Source organism: Capra hircus, chromosome 25 (genome assembly GCF_001704415.2).
Source record: "Capra hircus breed San Clemente chromosome 25, ASM170441v1, whole genome shotgun sequence".
Taxonomy (NCBI): Eukaryota; Metazoa; Chordata; class Mammalia; order Artiodactyla; family Bovidae; genus Capra; species Capra hircus.
In genome coordinates this window covers 27872333-27888908 of record NC_030832.1, presented here as the reverse complement: position 1 = coordinate 27888908, position 16576 = coordinate 27872333, and the positions used below count along the sequence as shown (strand labels likewise).

At 43.4% G+C, this 16576-nt stretch overlaps 1 protein-coding gene across 2 annotated transcripts in view; it reads right to left on the bottom strand.

Annotated features, from left to right (window-relative positions):
• The window catches only part of CRCP (CGRP receptor component), a 39383-nt gene continuing 25108 nt past the window's right edge, over nucleotides 2302-16576 (bottom strand). For both annotated transcript variants that reach the window (XM_005697758.3, XM_005697757.3), the window contains 2 exons: nucleotides 11320-11377; nucleotides 2302-6077 (listed from right to left, as the gene is read on the bottom strand). In XM_005697758.3, coding sequence (XP_005697815.1) covers nucleotides 5928-6077; nucleotides 11320-11377 — 208 coding nt within the window. In that variant the 3' untranslated portion in view covers nucleotides 2302-5927. The remainder of the gene's footprint in view (nucleotides 6078-11319; nucleotides 11378-16576) is intronic.

The window sequence follows — 16576 nt, the reverse complement described above, 5'->3', positions numbered from 1 at the left end:
CCTGTGGACTGTAGCCCACCAGGCTCCCCTGTCCATGGAATTCTCCAGGCAAGAATACTGGAGTGGGTTGCCATTTCCTTCTCCAGGGGATCTTCCTGATTCAGGGATCAAACTCACGTCTCCTACACTGGCAGACAGATTCTTTACCGCTGAGCCACTTAAGCCCAACTTTAAAGTAGCTCTATACAAATTACTTATTAAAGGGAAAATAATCAAAGGACACTATCAAGACACTGAAAAAACCCACAAATGAGAGTAAATATTTGCAAAGCATACATATGACAAGGAGTTAATATTCAGAATAAAGAACTAAACTTCTACAACTCAACAACAACAAATGCAATTCAAAGGACTCAAACAGACATATCTCCAAAGAAGAAATACAAGTGTTCAATAAGCTCATGAGAAGATACTCAACATCACTCATCATTGGGGAAATGCAAATCACAACTATAATGAGATACCAGTTAAAACCTATTAGGAGAGCTATCGTTAAAAGCAAAACAGAAAAACACGTATGCTGGCCAAGGATGTGGAGAAACTGGAATCCAAGTGCATATATAAAATGGGAATATAGAATGGTGCTGCCGCTGTGGAAGGACGGGCAAGCCACTGTGACAGCTCTTCATAAGGTGAAAACTCAACCGCCATATAAATCCAGCAAACCTACTCCTGCATTTATACTCAGAAGACTTGAAAGCAGGGATTCAGATACCTGTACACCGATGTTCAGAGGCAGAAACAACTGAAGTGTCCATCAATAAATAAAATGGATCAACAAAATACGAGGTGCACATACAATGGAATCTTACTCAGCCGTAAAAGGAGCGAGATTCTGATACCTGCGACAACATGGATGCAGTAAACACTATGCGTGCTGGAATAAGGCAGACACTGAAAGACAAATATTTTATGATTCCACTTGCACTAAGTACTCAGAATAGGCAATTTCATTGAGACAGAAAGAAAAATAGAGGTCACCAGAGGCTGCAGAAAGAAGGGTAGTGGGGTGTGTTGTCTAATGGTGAGTTTTAGTCTGAGGTAATAAAAAGTGTTCTCAAACTAAATGGTAGTGATGGCTGCACAACACTGTGAATATACTGGGTTGTTTAAATGGTAAACTCTATATGTATATTTTACCATCATTTTTTAAACATAAAGGGTACTCAGGTCTGAAGCAGTCTGAAGTCCCTTTGAACTCTCTAAACTGACTGGTGAGGGCTTGCTTGACAGTGGTCCACACTGAGAAGACACATGTGGGATAAAGTTAAAATTGAGCAGAACAGGAGGAACAACAGACAAAGAAAGAAGAGGTTTAAATCAGGGTCTTAAATCAGCTTGTAGGCTATGGGGTCCATGGTGCAACTTCTCAATTTTGCAGGTTTGGCCTGAGAGTAGCCATAAACATACATAAAGAATGAGAAGGGCTGTGTTCTAATAAAACCTTATTTATAAAAAATAGGAGGCTTCTGCCAATCCTTGGTCTAAATAAAAGTGTGGGAGGGGAAGAGGGTCAACAAGGCATCATATTTTTTAATATATGAACACAACAAAAGAGGGAGCCCTGCGAGGTTAGGAAAACCATCCTGAACCACACAACTCCTTCTAAAAGTTCCAGGAAACTAATTTCATATAAAAATAAATGGGAGAAAATTACTAAGGTTAAATCTCATTCAAAGTTATTATTTAAAAAAAGACAAAAGTATAACATTTCTATGAGACCACACCAGAAATACATGCATACAAAATAGCTCTAATTACAATCAACTATTTTAAAACCAGCTAAATATTAATAAGAAAATTATATATGACATGAAAGAGCCATGGTAAATGAAATTAGAAAAACTCATAAGAGTTTGCCTTTACTCAAAGAAACACTTAGAAGTAAAAGGGGAAAAGATTAAGACTAAATTAGAAGAAACACAAGATCAAATAAATGCAATTTTAAAATATCTTTAGGAAAACAGGAGGAAAATTTTTCAAGAAATCACAGAAGACAGTAAAATGATTTGAATGAAAATGACAATATGGCAGATTAGCACATAATTGATGCAGAATATAGAAGTTTCTGAAGCAGAGAACTGAAGCAAGTGAACAAAATATTAAAAAATCAAGAAAATACACATTAAAAAATCAAGGTATACATATCCTGATATAAAATCAAGAAAATCTGTAAAAACTTCCAGGAATGTGCTCAAATTGAGGAAAAAATATCTAACACTATATACGCACCATGTATCCATGTATCTAAGAACACTTAACCAACCAATAGCAAGACGCATTCTAGTAAATTCACCAGACTTTCAGGAGAGAAAAATCCTTTATGCATCGAGGGGGATGGAAAAAAGGCAAGTGGCTTATATGAGAAACAAAAGGAGGATATTGTCAGGCTTTTTAACACTAATGCTTGATGCCAGAAGAAAATAATAGAATAACTGAGTATCTTAAATCCAAAGGAAATAAAATGCTACTCAAAAGACTTTGTATCCAGCAAAACTGACTTTCCTATATAAAAAAGCACATACTATTATCAACATGCAACAGCTCAGGGAGGGCCTTTTGGAAAATGGCAGATATGAGCCCAAATCTTGAGTTAGAATTTGGGTACTGGAAGAAGGGGTATAGTATTAGCAGATGGCATAGTGTAAATAAACGCATAGAGATGGGAAACAAAGAATATTTTCAAGGACTGTTCTTTTTTTCACTAACTTACTCATCCTTGAAGTCTAAACATTACTTTCTCAGAGAACCTTCCCTGATCCTACCAGACTAGGTCAGGTTCTCTGTTACCTGCTCTCTTAGCTCATTCTCGTTTCTAATTTGAACCACTGCTATAACAAAATAATGAATTGTGAAACTGGTCATTTACCATCTCCTCCCCTAGAACATAAAGCTTTCTGAAGGCAAGGACTCAGGATGACAGAGTCACATCATAATCCCACTGCCCAGCCTGAAGCCCTGCGTCACAGTCACTCAAAAATGTGCTGAGTTAATGAATGGGTGGATCCACTTAGCTGGAATGGAGGGTTGTACACAAGACTATAAAAATTGGAAATTTTATTGGGAACCAGATTGTGAATGACCTAGAAAGCTATGGTTAAATGCTTAGATTTTTATTCTTCTTGCTTTTTAAATTTAAAAACAGTGATGATTTAGCAAAGAATATACTGGAGGATTAAGTCTTTCATCTCTCACTAGGGTATAAGCTCTTGAGAGCTGGTGTGCTCACAGAATGACTGATTAGGAAAACAATATCCATTATTTTATAAACGAGCCTTCAATAAATGGCAAGTTCTCTGAGGTGGTAGTAGGTACCTTTTAAGCAAAAAGAGGCAAGGCAATTACTGGGTTGGCCAAAAAGTTCATTCCATAATGTCTTGTGGAAGGACCCGAATGAATTTTTTGGCCAAGCCAATATTTCGCTAAACACTGTGAGTCTACTTCATCTTTCAAGGGCTCAGTAGCACTTTCTTAAAAGATCAACTTCCCTCAGTGCTGTGTCTCCCCGAGTGACTGGATTGGGTGTCAGTCTCTATGTTTTGGGACATAATTTAATTATGGACTATACCTTCAATAACTTTCAGAGGCCAAGGACAACATGCAAATAAGCACAATTTTTTTTTTTTCTTTTTAAAGAATAAAACAGCCACCCAGTCAAAAACTGAAGCCACACAGAAGGATATAAAGTGAAAAGCAAAGTCTCACAGACTCCCAGCTCTCCTTCCCAGATGACCCTGGTTAAGTTTCTTCTGTAAATTTTTATTTCTAAAATGTTGTTATTAATGCAATAGGAATATTACACAGTCCATATTTCTTATGAAGGATCAATCTTCTAGATCCTGTTTGACTTAATCAGAGGCTAAATTCAGGTCCCAAATAAAGAAACTTAAAATTTTCTTAAAATCTAACACAAAACTTAGACCTAAATAGACGCAAGAAAAAAAACTAATATGTATGCATTAGTTTTTTAAGTCATTTCATTTTATTTTTTACTACCCATGGTAAAATAAACTCTTCTAAGATTTTTTAAAATAGTGTAAGTTGGTAGTCATCTGGAAACCATTTATTAACTAATTAAACCCTAAATCCATGAAGAAAAAGTATCAAATGCACTCAAGGTCAAAATGAAACAAGGACATAAGCACCTGTATGCCGTGACAAATCAACAGCTCCTGGTAAAATTCCTGATACTCAAGAGAGATTTAAAAATAAATGTCCTGTTAATTTCAGTGTTGCCTGTAAGCAGATCTCAACTGATCCTTAGATGATAAGGTTAAGGTAAACATAACTGCCTACTGGGGGGGTGCTGAAATAACCTGGGACCTGTAAGAGGTGGGAAGTAATCCAATTAACAGAAGCATTGAAAATATGTGATCTTACAACAAAATGAGCACCAATTTGAAAAATGTCTATGGGCATTTTCTTCTCCAAATAGAGAACAGACTGAATACAGGGTATTAATTTTTAACAATACTCCTAGGATCTAAGGCAACCATGTGTCTGGGGCTACTAAATTCTCCAAAGCCTAAATATTAACAAGTTCCTTGCATGGTAATTATTCTAATATTTTCAATTAAAAAAACTAATGCAACAATTAACAAATTCAAACTCTTATTAATCAGCCTCTAGTTCTTCACACTCCATCCACAAAAAAGAGCTATGTAATTGCGCTGTCTTTATTTAGGGTTTCTTTTGTTTGGGGGAGAGGGTGGTGCCCCAGCTTGCAGCACGTGGGATCTTAGTCCTTACTACGGATGAAACCGACACCCCCTGCAATGAAAGCACTGAAGCTTAACCACTGGGCCGCCAGAGAACTGCCCTTTCTCAAAGATGCAAATCATTTGCCCCCTGTACAAATAAGGCTCACCTAGCTGCAACAGGCTGCGCCTGTCGCAAGGCAGAAAACTGAAGGTGTTCAGAAAGGCAGGTGACATGCGGTCATTCAGTCAGCTGCTGCTAAGTCGCTTCAGTCGTGTCCGACTCTGTGCGACCCCACAGACAGCAGCCCACCAAGCTCCTCCGTCCCTGGGATTCTCCAGGCAAGAACACTGGAGTGCCTCTTTTCAACCGCAGTGAGCTGGTGTCCTACCATTGAAGACTAACTAGTGAAACCGCTGAACAAAGCCCATGCCAGCAGAGGAAAGGGGCCTCCAGACCTGATGAAGAATGGTCCAGCCCGTTCCTTTATTTAGTTATTTTTAAAATATTTATTTGGACACGGTAATATTTGATCTTCATTGTAGCGTGCAGGAATCTTTTTTTTTTCCTTCTGAGTTGCAGCATGTGGGATCTAGTTCCCTGACCAGGGATGGAACCTGGGTCCCATACATTGGGAATGTGGAGTCTTAAGCCACTGGACCGCCAAGTTCCTAGGCCAATCTTTTCTTATGTCTATTGTTCTTAAGGAAAAGATTCCTCTACGGTGAGCCAAGCTCAGTGGCTCATTTTAACTTAGAGCAACTATTTGCTGCTTCACGAGTTTTCAGCCATCTAACAGGATTCTCCTAAGTCAGCTCTCATTCCAGCAGTGCTCTGCATCCCTGCTTGGGATGCTCTGAGGGAAGCAGATGAAATTAATTAGGATACAGCCCATCAAAGCCAAGGCAAGTATTTTACCAGCTGTGTACAGAGACCTTCCCACAACCATGGCAAAGGCCACAGAAGAAATATTTTCACCACTGAGAGCTCCCCAGTCACTGTCCTTTTTGACTCTCTCCTCCTCTCTTCAGCTCTCTGCCCTGACAAGCTCAGCCAATCCACCATGTTTGTTCTCACAGAGGCACAAGGATTTCTTTTAAGATTATTTTTGTGGTTTACCCAACTAGCCGGGAAATCAGGCCTGTTGGGATAGAAGGTAAAATCAAATAAACAATCCTCTGACTGTGTGGGAAACGGCCGCTGGGCCTTCGACTCGAGGAGACGCTCCTCTACGCGGGGGCCTCCTCGCCCATCGCCACGTCGCCGCTGGCACTCTGCTGCTGCCCGGCCTCTGGCCCCGGGGGGAGGATGCTTGTGACGGTGCGCAGCAGAGCTTCGATCTGCTCCTCGGTCAGCCGTTCCTCGCTCTCCTCCACCATCTGCAGAAGGAAAGAAAGCCCTCCAGGACTTACAAGGAGCCTCACAGACTGGGCCCACCCCCACCTTCCCCTCCCCATGTTGTTCCTGGTCTCAGCCCAGCCCCTCAGCACAGAGCTCAGGGTCTGGCTCCTGAGCTGCCCTGGGTCTCCAGGCCCTTTCCGCTGTAACTCCCCAGGAGGGAGAAGCCTGCTCAAATTCCAGGGTAAGCCGATGTGGCTGCTCCACACGAGTCAGTGAAAACAGCAGGCTGCAGGTTAGCATTTTTTCTTAAAGAAAAAGCAAACCCTAACAGTTCTCTACCGATCCACATACACACAAAAATACACTACATATACAAAGAAAACTCACCTAAGTAAAATGGCATTTTATATACACTTTAATGTATCACAACCAGCACATCCGTTAACTTATGTACTGTATCAGCAGCTCAGTTGATGACTGCCCACTATGTGCCAAATGGTTTGTTTATTTTTTCTAATCCTTACTACTATCCCTACTGACAACAGCTCCTGGGCCTGGCACTGCGTCTTGCACTTCCCACCCATTTTCTCTTTTAAACCACAAGCTCAGCAAAGGGCAGATCTAGAGTCCCAAGCCAGACCTGTCTATCCCTGACTCCTAAAATCTAACACATGCCATGGGCCACTGTCATCTCCTGGGGATGCAGCACAGGAGCCTGAGGAGTGACGGCTGGGAAACAGCCTCCCACCGCCCCATCCAAGATCCACTTAGAGCCCCGTTTCGGAAATGGTCCTGGACATCTGAACGCACAGATGAGATCCACACTTTCAAGCCTAACCGCTAATCCTCAGTGTTAATAAACACAAACACAATGTCATCAACCATCCTGTAAAAGCGTCATGCAAGCAGTCCAGTTATTTAACCACGCTCACTTGCAGGCATTATCATCTGTCAAAACAGCTTTCTCAACTAAAGGTGTCCAGGGTCCTGTCCTATGGCATTTCCCAGTAACAGTTTCTGAAATCTGGCAACTAAGACCAAAAGGAGTTCCAGAAAGAAATCCTGGCAGATTTAAGTACAGCATGATGACAAGCTAGGCTTACAATCCTCAAAGAGACTTCAGTCTGACTGCCTAGCTGCACAAACAACAGTGCAGAAGTTAAAGAAGCCAGGTGACATGCCCAAGATCAAAGTTCTGGCGAACCACTAGCCTCTTCATTCACCTCAGTCCAAAAATGTTTCCACAAGTAGAGAGTAACACTGGGTGTTCTAGAATAAAGATTCAGAGTGAGGAAAAAAAAAGATCCACAGTGACCCAATGGAGCTACCTCCCATTATGATGCGAAGTAAAACCACCACACTTTATAAAGATTCAAAGGCTCCATGTAACTTTTCTACTGAAAAAGAAAAAATCCTCAAAAGCCCACTTTTAAAATCAGCCATGTAAAATTACAGTCTGTAAAAGGAAATATTCTAACATGCACTGCCTCCAAAGAATGAAGGGGGAGAAAGGAGAGATACACCTGATTTGATAATTTAATCTTGAGGGAAAAATGACCTCCATTTGGGAGAACAATGTCTCCCAGCTTATGAATAGCTGGCACACACAGCTGCTGATGAACTGCTTCCTGCTGCAGGTGAAGAACGTGAAAGAGACTGCTGTGAGGCCAGCGACAACCTCCTAACATTATCAGCGCTCCTTCTCACAATCAGTGCACCAGAGCTTCTCAAGGCCGCTGTACGTAAGGCAAGGACAATCAACAGATGAGTGCAAGGAGGCTCAGCACCACAAGGAAAACTGATCCGATCTCACAGCAAGCAGGGCAAGGTCTCTTGAGACTTGGAATCCCAGCTCCTCCTAGAACTCCATGGCCTCCAGGAGGAGGTTTCTATCAACTCCTCTCTTGGAGACCCTGGATGGTACACCAGAGTCCACTGATTTGAAACAGTTCGGTTATGTGAGCTCTGAGGGGTCTTTTTAGAAAACCAAACAGGGAGGATTTCCATAGGCCACGTTCTTGCATCCAGTCTCTGGGTCTGACAGATCTGGTTTCAGTTAGGTGTGTTCTTGGCAATAGGGCTGACAAGCTTTACTAACTTTTGGCCAAATGTGCCAACAGCAGATGCTTTTATTAGCAAACAACCCTCAGGAACAATTACAGTCAGGAAATTTTCTTTCCCAGTCACAGAAGAAAATATGAGCTGTATTAAGCAAGATGAAATATACACAAAAAAGAAACTTGAAGAAACAAAAAACTTACTAACCCCTCTTGGATCACTAAAAAATAATAACACTACTCTTCAACTTTTCTCTCCAACACAGAAGTAACAGAGCTCAAATAAAGAAACACAATGCGGTGTCTCAACATTCCAAAATATCAAAGGGTTCAAGTTGTTCAGAATATAAGGGCAAATGAAACGTTAAAAAAAAAAGTATTTGAGGGGAGTCAACATAAACAATAAATTTTTTATCATACGTGAAGATTATATTAGTTACCAGGGGCTGTCAAACTGGGCTGCTCTACTCCAAAAATGTTTCTCACTTAGTCTAAGTTGCCAAGCCTAACCTCCTACTCTGCTCAAAACAACTAAAAATCTAACAACAACAGGCACTTCTAGCTATTTGACCCAGAACAGTTCACTTTAGCTCTATAAATTTCAATTTTCTCTACAGTAAAATTAAAGTAATGCCTATAATAAGGACCAAAAAAGGACATACATTTCAGTGTTTTATACAGGAAACTATATGATTCAAGCCTTTTTATAATCACTAAATTACAACAGGCACTGATGGTAGCGCCGATTAGGACCGTGGCCTGTGAGGTCCGGGAGTTCCCAGTTCTGTCGTCAGGCCAGAAGTACCCAACGGTCCCAAATGAAGACACAAAAGGGCATGGCAGAAGTCTCAGAGCTGGTGGCCTCCCCATCTCCTCACACACAGCAGGCAGTCAGCTGTGGAGCTGAGGATCACAACAAACCATGGCTGAAGGATTAACCAGGATAATCGAAAAAGAGTTTTTTGGCCTCCAACACTGAATCCTAACGGATGCTGATGGGATTACTTCTGGACCTAGGGAAAACACACGGCTGTAAAGCTAACATGGGGCAATTCTCAAGTTCTCTGCACCTTCCTATCTAGGGAAAACCTCATTTCTTATCCCTTTCTGGTGAGAAGAGACACTGCTACACACCTTGGCAAATCACTTGCGACCCTTTATGGCCAGATCCCTGGCTGGGAAAAATCTGTCCCCAAAATGCTGGGAAACAACATGGACAGCTTTTAACAAGGTCTATCTACCTGCGGAAAGGAGAAGAGGATAAACACAGTCTGAGGAGACGTCAGAGACCTTTCTCCTCACCATATGCAGCAGCACAGGGCTTCTGAATCAGACAGACCACTCGGGCACTCACTAGCCGAGACTACGGTGAGGGCATTAAAGGTGATACACACAGTCTCTGGCACTGAGTCTGGCATAGAGCAGGCCATCTTAATAGCAGCTAATCCTACCAAGTACTGAGAGCCTTCCGCAGGCTCCAGGATGAGGTCACGCTAATCCTCCTCATCTCTTCTCTCCATCTGTCATTAAGCCATGAATAACATATGTTGCTGATTAAAGTTGGAGGAGACATGACATGTGATCTTTAACCCAGAGGGATGGGGATTATTTTCTTGCTGTTCTGTTTTTTTCTCTTTTCTAAGCTGAATTTCCCATATAGTCGAGAGCATCAGAAGAATTGAGGGTATTAGGAAAAAAAAAAAGTATCTCTATTTAGCCTGAAGACCAGTTCCCCCTAAAAGGCACCCTTTATGGAAGGAATTCTTCTAATTTAATTTTGGGTGCATTTTAAAGGGTAGAAACAAAATGCTGAGAGGACAATAAAACTTTTACTCAAAAAGTAAATATCCCAGGACTCAAAAATGGTTTGGTTTTGTTCTTTTTAAGCAACTTTTAAATATCAGAGGTATTTTCTTCCACATTTTTCTAAAGGAAATTTGACAAAGAGCTAAATACTTCTAAAAGTGACTTTTAAAACTGCTTTATTTTCATTTTATTAATTCTCCAGCCAAAGTTTTTTACTTGCAATTGAATGGCCTGCCTAATATTTAAGAGCTTAACAGTGGTCTCCGCCCGGGACACGGAAGGAAAGCGCACCACACAGAAGGACCGCAACGGCTCAGCCTGCAATCCTGGGCCACCTCACAGTCTCCTCACAGCACCTCTGCCGTCTGCTCTGGCTTGTGTGTGTGTGTGTGTGTGTGCGCACGTGTGTGTGTGTGCGTGCGCTCAGTCACTCAGTGGCGTCTCATTCTTTGAGACCCCATGGAGTGTAGCCCGCCAGGCTCCTCTTCCATGGGATTTTTCAGGCAAGAATACTGGAGCGGGCTGCCATTTCCTCCTTCAGGGGATCTTCCTGACCCGGGGATCAAACCCACACCTCTTGTGTCTCCTGCACTGGCAGGCGGCTTGACCACTGAGCCACCTGGGAGCCCTACTCTGGCTTCCCCAATACTAAAACTTAATGCTGGGCTTGCAGTTTAGACTCTCTAAGTATTGAGTTTCCACTGAATGGTTACATGCAAAGGGAAACTAGATGATCAAATGTGTGGTTTTAGAAAGCAAACTATGATTGTGGTATGGAAGACGGGCAGGCAGGGGCTGGACTGGAGGTAGGAAGACAGTGAGGGGACGGCTGAAAGAGCTGAGCAGAGAAATAACGACAGGAATTACTGCAGTGCAGCAAGGGGAGAAGAGCGAGCAAGAGGCAGGAGAAGGGAGAGAGGCTGGGGCTGACTGACCAGGAGCTAAAGGGAAACGAATGACTTCCAGGAGTCTAGCTTGGGACACTGGGCCAGGAGGGTGAGAGCGTGAGCCTGCGGTCAAGTGCACACATGCTCCATTCATCAAGAGAAGAAATACAGGAAGAGGAGGTCAAAAGTGTGTGTGGGGCGGGGGTGGCGAGGGGAGAGGATAAACTCCACCAGAGCCATGCCGAATCTAACCCTACAGAGAAGCAATGGCCAGGACGGCGCCGGACATGGAGGAGACAAAGAGCTGCCAAGTCAATCCCCAAAGCCTACAGAAGGAATGACACTTCTCCAGTCTTTCCACAGTAACTAGGATCAAATTGTTGAGGTTTCCTTTCACTTATAAAATGGATGCTCTAGCAGTCTTTTCAAGTAATGACAGTTTCTGGCTTGTCTGAGGTCAGCCTTTAGAACCCATTTTACACCTCAGACCCAGAAACTAACCCGTCCAAGTTCAACCCTCCTTCACTCACCAGCTGGATCTCAACAGCAGTCACAGGCCTGTGATTCAGCAGCTGAAGCTTTTCAGCTCTGTCAAAAGAAAAGTACAGAGCCTTCAAAACTCTTATACTCCTAAGGATTTTGAGTCTTCACCAAGCAGTTTAGAGAACACTTTGTCAGATAACACATGGAAGAACAATTTGGAACATGGCCCTCAGTTTCTTCAACTGTAAAATGAACGAGTGAGAATAGAAGAGTCCTCGATCAGTGACTCTTACTCAAGGGCACAAACATGGATTCGAATCCTGAAGGGTCCAGAGGCTTGGGTTATAAGAAATGTAACAGACAGTACAGCTGCAGTTTTAATAAATTATATCTGGGAAATCTTAATTCAAATTACAGAAAGTAACGATTTACAAAATCACCTTGGTTGTTCATCACTTACAAATGGTTGAAAATTCCTTTCTGAGGTTAAGACTAAATGTTACTCAGACTTGACCTGTTATCTTAGTAAACAAAACCAAAGACTCAAAGGAGGTTAATACGTGGTAGCATAAGACAAAGTTTTCTGCCCTCAAAGAGTTTATAATCCAGTTGGGAAAAGAAGACTAATAAAAGCAAATTTTAACAAAAGATTTACAATGAAGACACCAGTTATCTACCACAAGACAAAATATAGCTCATCGCTGCAGGGGTGGTTGAAATGCATATACTCTCAAAGATGACGGAACTTGTGGGACGTAGGCTCAAGAGGGAGGGAGACATGTATACCTATGGCTGATCCACGCTGATGTACTGCAGAAACCAACACAACATTGTAATTATCTGTTAACTAAAAATAATTTTTTTTAAAAAGGTAGGGCTTGAAAAAAAGTGGCTTCAATGTTTGCCACCCCTGTGCAGGTGACAATTTCTATATTCCTCTCTCTGACTCTGGAGCTCTACAGCTTCCTCTTTTGAATTCAATAAACATATTCTGGAATAAAGTGACGAATAAGCCACAATTCCCAGAGCCAGGCATCTGGGGAAGCAGTAGTTACCCAGTTCTCCCTAAGCCTTGGTTTCATCATCTGTCAAACAGGAATGACTACAGTACTTACCTGTCTCATGAGAAGGTTACAAGGGACAAAAATTTTACCATTTAGAGCGAGAGTGGCAACCACTTATTGCTTACTTTCCATATGGCAAGCACATTTAACCCTCAGACTTGACGCTGAGACGGTAAAGAAATAATTTGTCCATGGCTACACAGCTAGTAAATGGCAGAGCTGAGACTCTGCTATCCAAGCTTATGTCCTGAACTATCTGCTTCTGAAAGTATTCAGTGTTCATAAAGATGACTCACACAGTCATGTCCCCGTAAACGACAGTCAGGATTAAGGCAGTGCAGTCAAGTTCTACCCCTCATTAAGCCCCCAAACATGTACTCTAGCCTTGAAGAAGGGCATGGCAGCCCACTCTAGTATTCTTGTCCAGAGAATCCCATGGACAGAGGATCCTGGTGGGCTACAGTCCCTGGGATTGCAAGAGTTAGACATGACAATGCTCTTTCCTTCTTTTTCAGAGAGGAGAAGACTCTTGCACTGGGCCCTTAAGGATTTTCTAGGTGAAAAGGAGAAGAGGAATGGGCAGTAAGGGCAGGAACAGCACATCTAAACATCCAGAAGAACGAACATTCATGGAGTTTTAGGAAATGGCTGCAAGAGAGGCTGTGGGGCTTGAGGTTGAAAGAGTCAGCTGGGACACCACCACAAAGGGCCTGCACTACCAAGGTGTTACTCTAGAGACACTGGAGAGCAACCGAGGAAAGGAGGGGACTTGCTGGGCCTGGAGAGCCTGGGAAAATGGACGCAGAGACACTGTATAACACTCCCGGATGACAGAAAACAAAGCTGTGTACTTAGGTGGCAGCGGCAACAGGAGGGATGGCAACCAGAGTCTTGACCTGCTCCTGGTCGCCCTCAGGTACAGTCAACAGGCCCTGACAACCGCCGAGGCTGGGGATGTGGCGGGTGAAAGACAGGGGAGAGCTAAGGTTTACTGTCAGGTATTTAGCCTGTTTGGAAATACTGTATGAACTGAAATCTGAATTTGAGTTTGTGGTACTTTTGGAGCCACAATGAAGAACTTACCCAACAGTTTCTCTAGTCTTAGTTTGAGTTTGGTTTAGAATTAGAGAAAAAGATCAGAGCCGGCTTTATTATGAAGGAGTATGCAAAACCAGGAGAGTGGGTATCAGTCCAGAGGCCAGCTGCAGAGGAAATGAAGACCCACGGCAGACACCGTCAAGCACCTCTACTCACGGGGCTGGGAGAAGAGGCCGCAAAAGAGAAAGGCAAAGTTCAGGACAGAGGGTATCATCAATAGTGTCAAATGCTGAAGAGAGGACAGTTGGTTGACGGCAGAGAAGTCACTGGATTTGCCAAAACGGAGGGCACTGGCGGCCTGGCAGGTAGTTCCACTACCGCGGAACGATAGTGAAGGTGACAACTGGCCCGTGAGGACTGGGGAGTGATGATGGAGGAAGCTCCTTTTTCTTTGTAAAGCAATTGTCATCACTTTATCCAAATCTTCCAGTCTTTGGCCTACACTTTTAGGATAAAAGCCCCACAAGACGTGCACCTCTGGTGCAGCTAGACATGCGGCACAAGCTCCACAGCAGCCAAACACAACAGGTAGAGAGCGCAAAGCTTAGGGGAACTGGAGTTACAAGGCGAAGCAAAATCCAATTTCGGAAAACAAAAATTAAAAGATTAAGGATCCCAAAATATTCTTAGCCCTAATGAGCTTTTACTGGACTCAAGTCATTTTGGAGGGAGGCATTCACAATATGACCCCATTAACCCAGCTTAGGAATTCTTGGGAGCTATGAGCAGCCACACCAGGCACTCCAACAATAAATGGTAATCAGTTTGTGATTTGAAAACTCTAAAAATTTGGCTCTAAATTAATTGTGCTCTAAAGTCACCAGGCTTTTGAAAGGCACCCTCCGTGTTGCCCTCATATTTTAAACTGTTTTCAGTATGGTTTATGTTGATATGCTTTGATACCAGACAAAGGTCAGTTTTTCTGGCACCAAAGCAAATCTGGGTTTGGTTCAGGTATATGGAGAGAGTCTCTGAAGAGGGTCCAAAGGCACTCTCCACGTCTGTCTAAGGAGATCCAAAGTAGAAGTAGTGGAGTTGGTGCTCAGGGCACAGAGCGGGTCTCAGAGGATCCTTGTGAAAGACTAGGTAAAAGATGACAAAGAGAACTTCCCTGGCAGTCCAGTGGTTAAAAACCTGCCCAGTCAATGAGGGGTACACAGGTTCAAGCCCTGGTCTAGAAAGATTCCATGTGACGCAGGGCAACTAAGCCTGTGCCCTGCGAAATGAGAAGCCCAAGCACCTAGAGCGGAACCCCACTCACCACAACTAGAGACAGCCCGTGTGCAGCAACAAAGACCCCATGAAGCCAGAAATAAATAAGTTTTAAGAAATGACAAGCGGGAGAAGTGCAAGGAGAAAAGGAAATGGGTCTGACTGCTTTCTGTCCTGCACCATAGAGTTGATGGAGACGGCTGGGAGGGAACATTAGACTCGGGTGAAGGGTGGGATTACAGCAAAGGGTGGAAAGGAAAAGGCAGACAACCAGTATGCTTCATTCATAACAAGCAACATAAATAGAAATAAATCAAAGACTTACAGGAGATTAAAGATTAATCAGAAAAATCCGGGGACTTTAATTAGAAGATCGAAGTCCTCTGCAAACCTAATGTCATGTGTTATTACTAAAAGCAAAGACCAGTATGGTACAGTATTACTCCAGAGGAACTAAAGGAAGATCCTGAGGGCTGCTTCAGCCGCATTCATTTTATGAACAAGTACCTCCTTCACATCAACCTTCAGGGAGGTACTGCCACCACAACATACACGGCTCCTTATTCAGTTTGAAAAGTGACTTAAAGTTTGGGCCCCAGAAAGATACCCCAACAACACGTGTCTAAACTACAACTGCAGGTTAACATGACTAAAGAAGTTATAAGAAGCTATGTGATGTCTTTGCTGGCACAGAGGGGGCCTTGGTTCCTCACCAGATGGTGGAACCACCCTCTGAGCCACCCATGGAGAAACTTCCATTCTGCTGAATTACAAGAACCCAGGCTCCCTTCAGGACTGCAAGCTGAGCAGCACGGGGTGGACTCTCTGGCAGTGGAGGAGGAACGTTGCCAGCAGTAGCCTCAGTATCGAATCTGGCACCTGAATGATACCCTCCTCTCACTGGCACTAAGCCATGGGACTATGGAACCTAAAGGGCCAACAGTCACAGACTAGGCCACAGACAGATACCACGAGGTGCCAGGAAAAGCAGCGGGAACAGCGGGGACTGTGCAGCCCCTGGTGCATAAAGGTCAAAGGACAGACCTCGCAGCAGGCAGGTCAGGCAGTCAGACCAACCAAGCAAGTTCTCTGCTGTGCACCCCAGGAGCTGAGCCCAGCTGAAGTCACAGGACCACATGTACTGCAGGCTCCATTTTGGGGGATGGGGGTTCCAAACATTCCCCCCCTGACTTCAGAGGCTCATTTTTATCGTCTCTACTTTCTCTCCTTCATTTAATTCACTGCGTTTTAGCTCCTGCCCCAAATGATCACCAGAACTGTTCTCATTTAGGGGCCCAGAGTGCTCCACACTGATCACTCTGGAGGGCTTCTCTGCCCTGTCCTTCCCTGTCTCTGCGGTAGCCAACACTGCTGGTCACTCCCTCCTTAAAACTATCTGCCCTTGCAGCTTCCACACACCATTCTTCCCTGATTTACCTATCTTTCTATTCCCTCATCTCTTTACAAGTGGAAGGTTTCCTCTTCCGCTTGCTTCTGTGGCATTCCCGTGGTACCATCTTTCATCTTTACTGAGTTCTTCATCCAAACCTCACAATCTCATCTGCCATTACAGGTTAGAACAAAGAAATTCATGTCTTCATGTAGTGAGCTGATCTCCAGACCTCTGTAACCAACTGCCACCTAAACACCCCAGACAAACCTCAAACTCAACCTATCCCAAAGCAATCTGACTACCTTTCCCAATAAACCAGTTCCTCTCTCCGTACTTCTCATCTTGGTGAAGAGCCAAATACACAGGCCAGAATCATCCCCAGCTCTTCCCTCTCACCCACTGCCCATATTAAGACACCAAGAATTACTGATTCTATTTCTTTCAAGGTATCTGTCCCCAGCCCCCACCCTCACCATTTCTACAGCCACTTCAATTCTTCTTGGCTAAAGGGTAAAGGCCTCTGTCCTCAAGCGTCTG